This window comes from Eublepharis macularius, chromosome 13 (genome assembly GCF_028583425.1).
Source record: "Eublepharis macularius isolate TG4126 chromosome 13, MPM_Emac_v1.0, whole genome shotgun sequence".
In the NCBI taxonomy this organism is placed as follows: Eukaryota; Metazoa; Chordata; class Lepidosauria; order Squamata; family Eublepharidae; genus Eublepharis; species Eublepharis macularius.
The window spans coordinates 26,482,288-26,498,659 of record NC_072802.1 but is presented as its reverse complement, the minus strand read 5'-3'; the positions used below and the strand labels follow the sequence as shown (position 1 = coordinate 26,498,659).

At 38.0% G+C, this 16,372-nt stretch overlaps 1 protein-coding gene across 1 annotated transcript in view; it reads left to right on the top strand.

The window, feature by feature from the left end:
* DIAPH2 (diaphanous related formin 2) overlaps positions 1-16,372 on the top strand; it is a 444,699-nt gene that overhangs the window by 108,226 nt on the left and 320,101 nt on the right. Inside the window, exons 16-18 of the mRNA XM_054995941.1 lie at positions 582-686; positions 3,141-3,440; positions 4,603-4,717. Of these exons, the coding sequence (XP_054851916.1) occupies positions 582-686; positions 3,141-3,440; positions 4,603-4,717 (520 nt within the window). The remainder of the gene's footprint in view (positions 1-581; positions 687-3,140; positions 3,441-4,602; positions 4,718-16,372) is intronic.

The window sequence follows — 16,372 nt, the reverse complement described above, 5'->3', positions numbered from 1 at the left end:
TTGTGTATCTATAAACAATATATATGTCTAGACACAATCCCCCCACCACTGTTTAAAGATACAAAAAAAATTCCAAATCGGAAGACTGTATCAATTTAACTGGAAACAGTTGCACATGTGTAAAAGATTGCAACACGGATAACAAAGAAGCTTTCTATACTTAAAAAGCTTTCTAGCTGGAGATGGTAACTCTTAAGCATATAGTTTTCTGCCTCATGTCCTGTATGCTCTGAGGAGAGTGTGTACAAATATTGTCTCTGTAATATTTCAAAATGTTAGCTGTAGAATATCCATTTTAGTCTATTAAAAAGGTCTTTATGATGCTGTAAATTTGTAAGAAAAACTTCAAAATGTCAAGTCTTCTACGCCTGCAAGTTTTACAGGGGTGTGACAATAGCTGATTCTAGGTGGTTACTGTTGTAAATGTTCTAAGCCTAGGAAAAATTGAAGAAAAACATTATTTGACTAGGAAGCTTTACAGGCTTCTATTACTTTACTCAATCTATATAACACGCCTGTGAAAGTTCGTGTACAGTTTGGACAAAGATGGATGAATTTTTCTATGTTGGCGATCATTGCAGTTTGATGAAGAGTTCACAGCTCGACAGGAGGCACAAGCTGAGCTTCAGAAACGAGAAGAAAAAATTAAAGAGCTTGAAACTGAAATCCAGCAGCTACGAACCCAGGTAAAGTAACAAGTTGGATTTTATACACTATCAGAATTAGTTCTGTATGTTTGTTTATTGTGGAAGTGGCTGGTGGGACTAGGGGATTTTGTTGCAATGAAGAGAGAGAGTGCCAGCAGTGTGCCAAAGATGTTTGATAGAAGAAATATTGCTTCAGTGTTTTAAGTGAGGCATGTTGCTTTACTCACACACACTTGTCATCATGCAGCATGCTAAGGGCTAATCACTGCCAACTTTTCTTGCTCAAATATACATTAGGGTTGGTGAAAATTTCAGACAAACTTGGCATTAAAAATATCCCAAAGAACAAAATAAAGGCATCTATTTGTCTTATGCAAATAGATCTTTTTCTGTAAGAGCTCTCCATTTCAATAGAGGTAGCAGATTTGTGGCAGTAGATTCCTGAACATTTGTACAGAGGGAGCGGATTCTTGAGTGTTTGGGCATCCCTTCTATTCAAATAAATTGGGTGAGTTGCAGGCAGTGGGGAGTAGGGGTGTGCAGCCCAAAAAGATTTGGGTTTCCTGCTTTGGGTTTACCCGAAGTGGGAAAAAAAATCGGAAATACCATAATACCGAAGCAGCAAGCCGCTTTGAAATTATGGTATTTTTACTCGCTTCGGTATGCTCCATAAATATTCGGAGCATACCTAAGTGAGAGGGAGCAACTCCCCCACCTCCGAATCAGAAACCCAAAGTGCACATCCCTAGTGGGGAGTGCTTTTAAGGGCTACTGTACTGTGTAGGACTTTGATTCAGAGTGATTGGTGGAAAGGGAAAATTTTGTGCAAATATGTTCATTTTACTGAAAATGCCTTTTATGGATTTATGGTGTTTTCCAATCTTTCCACACTTAGTATTATCACATCTGTGGTGCTAAAATGCCAAAACTAATTATTTGGGCAACATGGCATCCAAATAAAACTGAAGCATAAAAATACATTTCTGCTTTGATGATGCTCTGTAAGCAGCTGTCAACTTGTATATGCATTTGGTTTTGTAAGCATTCGTGCTTATTTGTGTTATGCATTCCTTTAATTGGTTTGACTACTTAGAGTAACTGATTTTGAAATGGGCATGGCTTAAAATATTAACTATAAGCAAACAAGTTTGCATTTGTTTCAGATTCACCAAAAGGCTGTTATAGAAGTTTCCTGCTAAATCTTTTGACTTAAAAAAAAAACATCATTGGGGATACTTTTAGAGAAATTTAGTGGTTACGTTGATGCACATGATGTTCTCGAAGCTGTATTATCCAAATACTGCTATTAGTTAGCATTTGCTTGGAGCCAATAGATGGTTACATACCATAACAGGATGTGGAAGAGATGAAATTATTTGGCTATAAATTCTAGAGGGTTGGTGTTAATTGCAGCAAAAACCAAAGAAGAAAGAGAACATCTACTTTAAAGGCACATTTCTTGTGGCATAAGTTTTTCTTGACTAGATCCCAGGAACCTGAAGAACTTATGCCATAATAAATTGGCTAGCTTTTTAAGATGCTACTGTAGCAATTGGCTGTGGTTGTCTGTTAAAGAGGAGAGAGATCTGCAGGATCAACTTTTTTTTCTCTTTAGCGTTGGTTACAGTGTAATTGTTTGAAAGTGAAGGCTTAAAGTCTATCTGTCCGTTAGTCTGCAAATGAAAGCTTTTTTTTGCACCAGTGGCATTGATTTTGGAGTTGATGGCTTTTTGGCAAATGGTGTCACTTTTTAGTATAAGGAGGGCATGCTGGTTCTTCATCCAGGGCACCAAAAGTCTTCATATGGTTTTTCTGAAAGTGTATATTTACAGATAATGAACTTCCCTTTCTTGCCAGCAGAAGTGAACCTTATTAAGAAACAGAGCCAAGATCCTGATCTTCATCCTAATTTTCCAGCCCGTACAGTTAAAATCATTTAGAAGATGGATTTTGTGCAGTAGTGAATATTTAAATATGGCAACCTTATGATGATAATTTGGTTTCAGCCAGTTGAGTTCCTTTTTAACAGTTCTATGAATACCACATAGATAAAAATATCTTAAACTCCTGGAATGTATTTTGTTAATGGACCTTTTTTCTTGTTTTCAAATGTCACTTCATTAATTCTCTTGATCTATTTTAATGTGGAGAAATTCTTACAGGAGTTACATATGGCACTAGCTGCTTCTCACTGTAATGCAGTGCCAAAAATATAACCCATTCCTGTTAAATGACTCATACTGATTTAAAAATGGATCCCCCCCAATGGTATAAAACTATATTCTTTCTTGTTATGGATTTAATCTTGGTGAAATCCTTCAGTGATACGTAATAGAACACAATTGAATGACCTTGCTTACTTGAATGAGTTGGGAGACATCCAAAATGTATGGGTTCTTAAGACTGTCATTTAAATGAGGATTTACTAGGAATCTCTGTTTGTGTGGCCAACATTTTTCTTTGCATTTTTTATAATATGGTTTTGTTTTGCAGGCTTCTGTGTCTTCAAGTGGCCCCCCTTCAACAGGGATACCACCTCCACCACCTCCTCCACCTCCTCTTCCAGGTTGTACAGTCACAGGTCCCCCACCTCCACCTCCTCCACCTCCTTTGCCTGGAGGTCCCCCACCTCCACCTCCACCACCGCCCTCTATGTTTGGAGGTCCGCCACCACCACCTCCTCTGGGTGGCATTTTTCCTCCACCAATGGCTGCACCGGCACTGCCTTTTGGAATGAAGCCGAAGAAAAAATACACCCCTGAAGTGTCTATGAAGAGGATTAACTGGGCAAAGGTATAAAAATGCGAAATCACGTGTTTTTTTTTCATTCTGAACAAAAGAGTAAGAATTTTGATTTGGATATGAAAATGTTAGAATTAAATCTGTGCTATTTTATTGAGGTTTATAAATTATCAGTTCTTTGCAAATATATTAATCCTTTTTTTTTCCTTCCTGGAATTGTAACTGCAATAGATGGTGGTGTAAATGCAAACATATATAGTGGGACTGGCAATGAGACTGGATAATTTCCATCAGAATATGCTTAAAAATGAAATCTACATGTCCCCTAAGCAACTCCTCTTCTAGCACATCACAGCATATTCATGGAATTGCACATGTTTGTGGTTTTAGTAACTTAAGCACCCTTTTCACACATGTTTTGCCACTGTGAACTCTAAAATGCAGGAATGTTCTTCCTTGGGTATTATAAAACATCTGTTTTTGCAATCTTTGTATGAATTGGTGTGCTGTTCTAAACTTCACTTCACTGATTTAGGTTCCCATTTGTGAATAGGTTTATTACTATCCATTCTACTTTGGTCGCTGAGCAGTAGGAAGCTCATTTTATGTGCATGATTTTATATACGTTCAGGATAGGAATTTCATCTAATGAAAGTTCTGAAGATAATCCTTTCTGAGGTTCAGGTACATTATGGATGCACAGCATAATACAGGACACTTAACATTCTGTCAGAATTATATTTCTAATGTATAAACAGCATTTATTTTTACCTTATTGGACATGACCAGAAGAAATATATCTGAATAGATCTTCATTTTATCTACACATGGAATTACTGTACAATGTAGCAACACAAATCCAGTATACTGAGCTAGATTCTGAAGTGCAAACAAGCCTAAGAATAGTAATGAGAGTCTTGGAACAGGCTCATGCCTAGATCAGTGGATTTTGGTGGGAGAAAGGACTTGAATGTTTTTAACACATTCATTAGTCTCCTTTCCCTCTTGATTGTTTGAAAGGGAAAATAGGATTTGCTTCGAATTTGGATTCCTGAAAATTCTCCGGGCTTGATCAGGAAATGCAGATTTAATAATCCATAATGTTGTTCATTTATTGAAATCAATAGTCTGTCCATCACTGAATATCAAAGTGGGCAGCACGTAACATAAAGTGAGATACTGAAGATGCAATTGACTTTAATTTTCATTTCAGATTGAGCCACCCGATATATCAGAAAATTGCTTTTGGCTGAAAACTAAAGAAGGAAAATTTGAAAATCCAGATCTGTTTGCGAAACTGGCACTTACTTTCGCCACGCAGATGAAGGGTAATTATTTGAGTGTTTCTTAAACGACCTGTCTGATGGATTTGTGTGTTGTTCATATTATTGCACCATCAATGTGTATAGTGCTTTAAAGAAAAAGAGATTACTGCCTCAAGGAGCTTGAAAGCTTAACTTTGACAAAGAGGAGAATGACAGAGGGAAGAGAGGAAGACAGAGGCAAGAGTGATGGGACAAATAAGTTCAATTTCAGGTACTCAAGTGTAGTTTCATTCAGTGGCAAAGACTGAGAAGTTAACCAAGGGGCCTGACAGAAGATTATAGAGAAAAGGTAAAGTTGCTTGAGAGCAGTAGTCCTTCAGATGGTTGAAAGTGATAAAGAGTTGGAGCAGCCAAGGTTGCAGGTGCAGGGAACGGAGAGGGTTTACAAACAAGGGCTAGTTTTGAAGATAGGGAGCAAATGTTACTTCTTATTCTGGAGGACAGTATGACTAGCATTCTAGAACATTATGTTCAGTTTCCTGGCAGTTAAAATTTTGGGAGCAATGCCTTCATTTCTTTGCTTTGGGATAGAAGACTTCGTGCAATCCTGTGCAGAGTTACTTCCTGTAAGCCCATTGATTTCAGTGGATTTAAACTGGAGTAAGCCTGCACAGGATTGAACTGTAATTTTTAGTTTGAAATTGGAATTAAACAAACACCAGAAATAGGTTTTAATAAGCTTTACTAAATACAATAAGATACAAAGTACAATGATTTCAAATTTGCTTATTTTAGCCTTTGGACACAAGACATTTTGTGTGTGTGTGTGAATTTCATAGCCGCATAATAATTGTACTCCTGAGGTTTATCAGACATGCATTTCCTATACTTGGCTAACTCAAACAACTTATCAAGTGTTGTCAGGTCTGCTGTAGCATTACTTTTTCAGTCAAATTTAGTTATGAAATCTGTACAATATAATAGGAATATATCCAGCTTTAATGTAGATCTAGGTTTTGCTTCATTCCCCCTTTTTTCTTTGTTTCTGGTTCTCCTCTCTCTTCCATCCTCTTACATTATATAAAAATGGTTTCATTGAAAATAGAGACCTTACCTAAACTAAGTCAGCAAGATCTGATTTAACAACAGTGTGCTTATATACTGCCCTTCTGGACAGATTAGTGCCACACTCAGAGCAGTGAACAAAATCAGTATTATTATTATTGTTATTATCATACCCACAATACATCTCAGGAGTTGGGGATGAGAGGCGTGGCTTACCCAATGCCACCTGCAGAGTTCATGGCAGTAGTGGGAGTCAAACTAGCAGAGTGCTGATTTGCAGCCCAGCCACCTAACCCAATGTTGTACAGCAGCTTGGTTGAATTACAGCACAGTAAATGTTGATCATAAATTAGACGTTATCCTGAAGAAATCAGTTCAACTGGACAATAATATTCAGTAATAAAACAGGAATAATGAAGGGTTTTAAGTACTTAGCAGGTCCAATAAATTGATGGCAACAAAGAAAATAGCTTAATTAACAAAATGGTAGTGAAGGGTAAAACCCCCCCAGAAGAAACAGTAAATGTACTACCTAATATTATTAGTGGTAGAATGTTAATCACAGCAGATGTGCTGCAGATGTTGGCTGGCAAAGTTCAAGCTGTGTGACACAGTATTGCTGGGGAACTTGCTTGGATTTCCCTGGGTGTTCACATCTGCTATAACCTTGTTTTAACCATTCTTAATTGGGGTGCATTACCAGTTCAGCATTATTTACTGACTGTTAAATGTTTGTGAATTAAGTAAGAGAAATAAAAGCTGTAAAATGTTGATAAAAACAAAAACCTGCTTATCTGCAGGCTTCTCCTTTTTTTTAAACATAACAGCGATGAATACTGGAAGGTTAAATATTATGATTATTCATATGACTGCAATAGTTCCAGAGGAGTAGTCATGTTCATTTGTTGCAACAAAATTATACAGGAGTCTACTGGCATTTTAAAGACTAGCATTGCTTTTGTGGACTAGAGCCCACTTTGCCAGATGCCTGTAGGCATGCATATGTATATATTCCTGCCTATCTGAATGTATGTTTTTTTTAAAAAATGTAAACTTGAGGGTCAAAGCAATGACATGCAGCAAGTACAAGATTAGGCCTAATTCAGTGAAATTCAGCTGTAATGAAGAAAAACCACACTATTCACAATAGCAACACTTGGAGATGATGGCTATGTTTCTTTTGGTGGTACCATGGACTGACTACATCCCCAAGAGTTATGGGCACCTTAAAGGAAATCAGTAGTTCTGACACCATACAAGGCAGAGTTTTATGTTGCTTTCAGCTGACATATTTGAAAGTGCTACTCTATGAATGTAAAGGTACATTTATAGCCTGGTGAATAAAAAAAAAAGAGAGAGAGGGAGAGAACTAAATTATGTCAAAAGACTTGCCTTTCACCCCTAAGGCAGCCAGCATGTTTGAGAACCAGATCTAGCTTCCGTGGCCTCGGTTATTTTGAAGTTGCATGTGTAGTTTTGTGAGTCTGAGATGATGATTGATAGGCACCATTAGTTGTAACATTGGCTCTTGAAAACTCTGAATTCTAGTTGAAGCAAATGCTCCTGTAGGTGTTCTTTCTTTCTTCTTTTTTTTGTTACATACAGCAGGGCAGAAAATTTTGCTATTTTTTTCCTCAAGAGGGAATGTAAACTTCTTCAGTTTTCTTTATGAAATGGTGCTGAATGTGGCATCCAAGTGAATGCTGCATTATCAGGAAAATGTTGTAGGACAAACACATTGAAATTTCCCTTACTTATTTTGAACTCTGTAGTTGAATGATATGGAGGAATTTAATCTGTCTGTTAATTTGTGTTTTCAGAGCTGTCAACTGTCTCTTACTATGAATGTACATACTTGCAACATAATAAGAAATAACACTTTTCTTCTTACCATTTACCCACCCTATCCCCCACACCAGAGGGCATTGTGGCAGAGCATTTGATTACTATATGTGATGACTGCCATCTAAATGTCTTCTGTATTGTGAATTGCACAGAGGTGATTCATGTTGCTCAGCTTTATAGAGAACTAAATTTAAAATATTCTCAAATTAAGGGGATGCTTATTCCAAGTAGGGACCACAGATCCTATCTTTTCTGGATGATCAATAAAAATGACTATTTTAGGTGCACCCAGGGCCTTTGTTGTATCCAGTAGTACTTCTGTTTTTATTTATTTATACAGCAGACTCTTCTATAGATGGCTTAAAAAAGAACTGTATTCTTTTGCACAGAAATGATACGTTGAGTGCAAAGCTATGTAGCCAGTCATTCTATAATTCTGTTGCACAAATTGTCACCATTAAGTTTTTCAGAGTAATTCTGAAGCTTAAGTAATGATTGACAATTTTTTTGATTGTTTAGAATTTTTAGTACAACTGATATTCCAAATGCATCACTAGACTCAGCAATTTTCTGTTCTGATAATCTCGTTATGCTACCTGATACCATTAAAGTTCATTCTGCACTTCAAAATTCTTAACTTCTTAATTGTCACAGTTAATAAAATTCTTTGGCATTCATTGTACATCTTGTATCCATCCAAAATGTATGGATAAGGCTGGAGGTTGAACAGTAGTAGTTGTTAGTATAGTTGCAATGTTTTTGATGCCTTGGAGGATATTTCATGCCCCAGCATTCTCTGAATTGCCTGGTTGGAAATCAGGACTATCATATATGGAATCGCTATGCTCAGTTTCTACGACAATGGTATTGATTAATGTTGCAATGAAGGAGACGCTTCCTAAAAAACTTTTTCCTAGTGGAACAATTGGGCATATTAGGGAGCACTGCTAAAACATACAATTTTTTTTAAAAAAATTACGTTTCCTATTTTGAAATGGATGAAATATTTTTCAAGACAAGGCTTTACTCAAAATATGTAATTAGATTTTTATTTAAGGCACCGTCCCCCCCCCCCCCAATTTGCATTTGTTGTCCATGGAAAACCTCATTCCATGGGCAGAACTCTGCTTGTTGTTTTCTAAATCATGTACAATACAACTGAATAAAACCAATTGTACTTCAGTGGAACATATTTAATATACAAAATTTGTAAATGACATTGACTTGGATTTAGCAGACAGATAGCACAAGTGGTACAGAAGTTTGCTGCTTTCCTCTTCATTGTCCAAAGTGGGAATTTTGTCCCCCTTTTAAGTGCAGCCCTCTGACCTATATGTCTGTTAGTCATCATGAACTCTGAAGAATCAACTTTCTTGAGGTTGGAAGGGTCTACTGGGGAAGGGATTGAGGCAAAGATCAGCATTCGCCAGTGCCTTTCACTGTTCGATCGCAGGATCCAAACCACGGTGGTTTGCAAAGTAGTCCATTAAATGGCTGTTGTTTTAAGTTACTCATCTTTCAATTACTGCCATCTCAAACAAACTTCTTAACTGAGTTTTTTTGAAATTGCAAGGGCTGTTACTATTACGAAGACACTTCCACCCCCTTAACTAGTGTCCTTAAGGTGCTGAAAGCAAGTAGAGACTTGTTAGTGATATAGAGGTTTAAACTTCTCTAGATTTGTTTAATTTTCAAATTATTGGTGAAAAGATGCCTTACCCCTCCAACACACACACACACAGCACTTTTGAACTACCATTGGTTAAGCTTCCCAAACATGTATATACTACATATTTTCGGACATATCTCTCCACTACCTGTTACAGTATTTCCTGTGGAGACATGGGGAAGGTGCTGCATCTCAGTGGTAGAGCATCTGCTTTTCATGCAGACGGTCTAAGGTGTAATTCCCAACAACTCCAGTTTAAGGAACTAGGCGGTAGTTGATGAGAAAGACCTCTGCCTGAGACCGCAGAAATCTGCTGCCAGTATGAGTAGATAATTGCTGACCTTGACACATAGTCTAATTTAGTGTAAGGCAGCTCCACATAATCGTGTGTACCGGTCCGATAGGAATTAATCTTTTCCATAACCTGTGACATGACATTTTAACAACTATTCCTGTCATATTTAGATACTTTGAAGGGGGACTTTTTAAAACCTATCAAGTGACTGCTTCTGTATAAAAAGCAGACAATTTTTAGATAATTCTGGAGGGAAAGGGGGGACCTGATTTATATTTGACCTTATTAATTTTAATTGTGTAGAATTTAATATAAGCAGCATTATGACTTTTCAGGCTAAAATATCCTTTATCCTTTTTTGTAATGACCTTGCAAAATGTCACACTCTAGTATTGTGCTGTGTTGAAAGAGTTCTTGATGTATTTAAACTCTTCTTTGAAGGTCAATAGTTTTATTAGGCTTTTTTGTTAGAAACATGTTGATAGATATTAACTATGCAGTTAAATTCTAGCTGACACTGTCACTCTTCTTTCAGAAACTTGTCTAGCAGTTTGGCTAAATGCGAGATACAATTTGTATGAAATAATGTTTCTAATTAAAACAGTTGAACTTACAGATAATGTTGTTAGCAGCACAATGCCGTTCTTCACTCCTCCATTTTTTCCTCGCAAGATAGGTTTTATTGGAAGTCACCCAGAAAGCTTCCATAGTAGAGCAGGGGTTTGAACTTGGATCTCCCAGATACTGTCCAACACTCTCCACTATACCCTACATGTTCTTGTCACCTAACCACTCTTTTGTAGATTTGCCTTAGATATTTCTATGACTTCTTCCGTGATTTAAATTTTAGCCATAGAATGCTTATTTACTATAACCTGTAACTGGTTAAACATTGTGTCAGCTGGATCAATTAATATATACTTACTTAATGTCGATCATTTATCTTGGCTTCAGTTTGTTGCATGAAGCGTTATAGGGTTGGTTCATACCAGCCCTGCTGCTGGTGAATTGTTTTATCCTGGTGATGTGCTCCTTTATTACAATTTATACAAACCAAGAATTACCCTGTTGAACTATATTGCGGTGTCACTTGCCTTTTCAGCCAGTTTGTACATATGGCATGAAATCCCTGTCTTACCATTAACAGAACTGGTTCATTTTTTATCATGAAATATGAACGTTCTTATCTGGATATTCATTAAGAAACTAACTGGCTTGCTGCCAAGATGATCAATACATTTTGTGCAACTTGTGGACTGACTGAAAGTATTGGATTGATAAAATAAAATTGATGCCCTCTGCTTAAAATAAATATTATGATGATGGTGGTGATGATGATGAACAGCATGGTGGCCCCTACCCTGTGAAATGGCCTGCCTGAGGAGGTCAGGAGAGCCCCCACTCTCTTAGCTTTCCGCAAACAACGCAAAACCGAATTATTCAAAAAGGCTTTTGTATTGTAGGGAGGGGCTCTCAGATGCTTCGCTAATGAGTCAGGGACCATAGACTTCACCATTATGTTGCCTTACATACTACCTGTTGTCTTAAATACGTGCTCCTATGAGCTACTTGTGTTTCATGTCAGCCCTAGAATTGCTTATGTTCTGTTTCAGCATTTCTTCAACTCTGTATTGGATTCTTACTAATGCTATGTCTTTGTAAAATGGTGTTTATTTACCTTATGACATTGTTTATGGAAATATCCTTGAAATTAACTGTACTAATCTCACACTATGAAATTGGCCTTGAGTCTAAGTGAGAAAGATGGACTATAAATTATATAAATAAATACATTTGGACCTCTAAAGAAATCTGCAAAATGTGGCATTCAGGACAGGAGTCTTAAAAGCATATTCATATTACCATTATGTGTTATTTGGGATTCATATTAACACATAGGAAGTTTGGGACTGTAACTGTGTATGTATGGCATATTTTATGATGTTTGGATGCTACTCTGGCTAGCAAGAAAGACATCTGTGTTCTCATTTCTGTGACACAGATAACTGGGATGTAACTGATTTACCGAATGCAGTCTGGTTGCTGGAAGTTTTCTAATGCTAAATATAAATGTCTGCATGTAGAAGAATCATGAGCCACTAAAATAATTTTGTAGCATAATTTTCTTGTTAAGTGGAATTTGGAGTGACCTGTGATTTTTTTTGGCAAACCAGATTTGCTTTCTTGTAACAGTTTCTTTGAGTTTTTATGGTTATGCTCACAGTCCAATTATCAAGGTTTATAAAGCAAGTTAAATCCTTCTCCCTAAAGGATCATGTTAATTTCTGGCTCTTGTAATTTAGATTGTGTATTTTGCCAGTGAAGAATGATAGTGGCACTCTGAAGAAATTAATTGTGTGTACTGTAGATCAGTAAAGGTAGTAATTGGTGCATAATAGCCTTTAATAACTGTGATTCTTTCTGCAAACTCCGTTCCTTTGCCACTTTCTATAGGAGCAAAGGCACTATTTCATTAAGCCTTCATGGGTTTATCATTATGCTTCCATTTATTTTCAAAATCTGGAAAGTAATATAAAATTGCACCTTTAATATACTATGTAGGATGTTCATTATATGCATTTACTCCATGTAATAAAAATATGTAATAATAATATGTAATAATAATAAAACTTGAAGCATATTGCAGAACAATATCTTAACATTCAAACTGCTAATCTTTGCTTAAGTTTCTGGCCCTATATGCCAGAAACTGAAGCCATAATCTTGGAAACATGCTGTCCCGTTAGGGTTGCCATCTCCAAGTTGGAAAATTCCTGGAGATTTGGAGGGTGAAGCCTGGAGAAGGCAGGGTTTGGGGAGGGAACTGACCTCAGCAAGGTATAATTCCATAGATTCCACCCTCCAAAGCAGCCGTTTTATCCAGGTGGACTGATTTCTGTGACCTGGAGATCAGTTATAATTCCAGGAGATCTCCAGCTATCACCTGGAGGCTGGCGACCCCATGCCCCGTGAAAGTGGACCAGTAGGCAACTCATCCTTTAAAAGGGACTAGCAGCTTGACAGTCAGTTTGGTGTGGTTAGAATTTGTACCCCAAGGAGGCCCAGATTCAAATTCCATTTAGCTATGAAGCTCACTGGGTTACATTGGGGCAGTTAACGCGTGCTCAGCCTAACCTGTCTTACAGGAGTGTTGTAAAGGTAAAAAGGAGAACTATGTACTCTACCCTGAATTCCTTAAAGGAAATATCATACATAAATTGGCTGAGTAATCATTCTCTATTTTCTGTAGAAGTAACTACAAAGAAGCTTACCTGGTTGGTGGCCTTTTACATTGTTGTTGGTTTCCACGTTGAAAACAGCTACCGAAAATGAATGGGTTAGGTTCTATTATTTTTCAGAGATATGCAAACAAGAATAATTCATTGCTTTATTAGCTTGTATTCAGAAATGTCTGTGTGCAAATTTTGTATTTAAAAATTCTGGAGAGTTCAGATGCCTATGATTTAATGGTGGGAGCATTTCCACAGATGGAGAATTCTGAAGAGGGTAAAACTTAAACAACTTGACCTCATTAAACAGCAGCAGTGGAAACATGGGGCCCCCTTCTGTCCTTTCCTGTGCATATAGCGTTCCCTCTGGTTTCAAATAAATACCACAAGAGGGCACAGCTGCAGACGAGTTCATTCTGAAGTTGCAAATAGATATTAATCACAAGGATGATGTTGCTGTGATCCAGGCATGAGTGTGGGAATCAGCAGTCTCTAAAGGTGATGATGAATAGGGATAAAAGAATAAATAACCCTCCTTTACAGTCTTCTGGGTTTCAAACTGCAGGTGGCTCTCTTGGTCTTCTGGTTAGCTCATGTTGAGTGTCTCCAGCCTGGATTTCCCCCCACCTAATCCCTACTCACACCCCATCATATGTTTGAATGCCAGGCAGAGGATAGTGTATAATAGAAAAGTGAAAGACTAATTTTCAGCTGGGGAATAAGGGACTGAAACAAAACAGATAAGTATCCCAGAAGATGCAAATGTAACTAGATCTAGATTGGCAGTGTGAGCGGAGAAGCTGAAAGATGATCCAATTGCCTGTGTTTGTGACCTTAGCTTTGTTGTTCATTTTCTAGCAGGAAATCTGTAGTTAGCTGTGTAAATCTGTAGTTAATAATTGCATGTAAATGATGGCCTTGACAAGATGATAGGCTGTTCCTCACCAAATTCCAAAATGGTTGTTGATGCCAACTGGGAATATATAAATGAATACGTTGATGCATTTTTCTTTAAAATTACACTTCATGCCACCCCCTCAAGTATTTTTGTAGTGTAATAGTCAGCCAAAGGTCAGTTAAGGTGGCATGAGTACATTGAAATGTGATTACAGTACCATGTGAGCGTTTCATTATGATTGCAACCTTTATAATGGTAAAATCTAGATTCTGTCATGCCTGTTTTATGCATGCTTGTTTTGAAGCAGGCTCTGCTGATTTTCACTGGGATTTGTTCCTCAGCAAGTGTGTATAGGATCCTTCCATTTTTTTTTTCTTGTGATATAATATCTTTTTAAATTGTGTTGTAGCTTCAAGTCCCAATAACAAATAGTTCTGTAGTAAACTCCCATTCTACTGCAGAATTGATCCTTGGATGTTGAATGACCATTTTTACCAGGCTTTTGAAACTAGTTTTGTTAGAGAGTGCTAGGGTTTGCAAATTACCTTAAGGATGATACATGCAGCTTTGCTGCAGCTGGACTATTGTTTAAGAGAGTTACTGTGTGGGCCCCTCTGGAATTGCTTATATGTTCTCTCTTTTGTGTGAAGTTTTTGTCTGAAAAGCCACTGTGCAAACACTCGCTGTTCGATAGCACCTGCTTCTGTTGTAGCGCATGCAAGTCTTCTTTTATTGAGAGCGCATCAGTAGCCATTTCATTCATTGCCATACAAAAGGCCTCCATAAGGAGCAGCATTCCAGTGACGCCAAACCAAACCAATGCTTCCAGCAATGGTGACGCTTGTAAACATCGAGCCTGCTCTGGTCCATCTTTTGTTCATCAGACAATTGCACTAGGACTGGTTTTCAAAGTAAAACGGCCACCTTAGGAGTGTAGATTTATTCTCTGTTAGCAGAGGACCAAGGACAAATGTATTTATTTTTTATATATGTAGTGTACATATAATTTATGTAGTGTATATCTTTTAAGTCAAGCTGACTTTTTAAAACAAGAGTTTTTACTTTATAATTTAACGCCCACAAAATTTGCTGAGTTTAGTCTGGAAGTTTTTAAGGGAAGCTTTGACAAGCATTTGTTTGGAATGCTTGACTGAGAAAAGGACTCTGGAAAGACTCTGCAGAATCATATTTGTGCTACAAGAGTGTCAAGCTCATCATTTAACAGAGTTGCAGAATTCTAGGACTTTCAAACAAATGTTGCTCTGGCCCATTTGGTTGCAGGAAAAAAAAATTGAAAACATTGTTCACAATTTACTATAATATGTGGAAGGGGCAAGGGAGATTCCAGTGGTCAGTGGTGCAAAATACTATTTCAGCCTTCTGGATGTTAACTCTTTGCAGGTTAGAATAAGACTTCTCTTTGTTAGTTCCTAGGAACATCTAAATTAGATTACTGCAATGCTCTCTACGTAGGGTTTCCCTTGAGTAGAAACGTCAGTTGGTACAGAATACTGCTGCTAGGATGTTGACTTCAGTGAATTGCAGGGACCATATCACTTCAGTCTAGGTCTGTCTTCACTGGCTCCCAGTTTATTTTTAGGCACAATTCAGGGTGCTGATGGTGACCTTTAAAGCCCTATATGGTTTGTGACCAGCATACTTGAAGGCCTGTCTGCTCTCTTATGGTGACTCCCTTAAAGTGACTGCTATAGTTATCTTTGGAAGCCCTACTTTGGGTGTCCCTGCCTTTTGAGATTAGATGGGTGGCAACCCAGGAGAAGGCCTTCTCAGTTGTGGCACCAAAACTCTGGAACTCCTTGTGGAAATTTATCTGTCTTCTTCGGTTGCCATCTTCTACCAGTGGGTGAAGACTTCTTTGACTGGTTTGGTGTTCCATCAGTGATCCCTCCTTCCTGCCCAATGTTTTGATTTTTAATGCCTTTGTATGTATTTTGGCTGTAGTTTTAATTGTTTTAATGATGCAGTTTCTTTTGGTTGATTTTAATGGTTTTAAAATGTAAATTTATTGTGTTTTTTAAAAAAAAAATAGCCTCCTTGGTGGCCCTTGTGAGGGCTGAAAGGTGGGATATAATTTTTTTTAAATAAATAAATAAAATAATGGTATGACTGCTGCTGTTTCTGCTTTTGCTCCCGTACCATAGTGAGAATGGGCACAACCTTATTTATTATTATATTTATTTAATTTATATCCTGTTTTTTCTCTCCAGTGGGGACCCACACAGGGTGTCATGCTCAGGGCTCGGGGCACCCGTTCCAGTGCGGGGTCGCTGAGGGGAGGGACCGGTGGGAATGTCAGTTCGTAGGAGCTGGCCCTGGCAAGCGAGAGGGTGAGTTCGAGATGACCCGAGGTCGAGAGTCAGAAGATCAGTCCACCAGAAGAAAGAGCAAATGAGAGTCCGAAATCCAAACCAGAGTCAGGAGCCGTGGAGTCAGTCACACAGGAGCAAATGAGCGGGGGTCTGAGACAAAGCTGAGGTCAGGAATCAGGAGATCAATCTGAGCAGGGGCAGGGTGTGAGGCAAGGTCAAAGCTTTCAGACATAGAGCAACTGGATGCAGGGTGAACAAAGTTGCTCCCATGCTGAGCTCTGCTTTTCATCCTCCTTTTATGCTCAGGTAGGTGTAAGAGGGCGAGGGCCAGGTGTTTCCCCTTCACTTGATTGTGATGCCTCATCCTTGGAGCCCAGCTCCGTCTG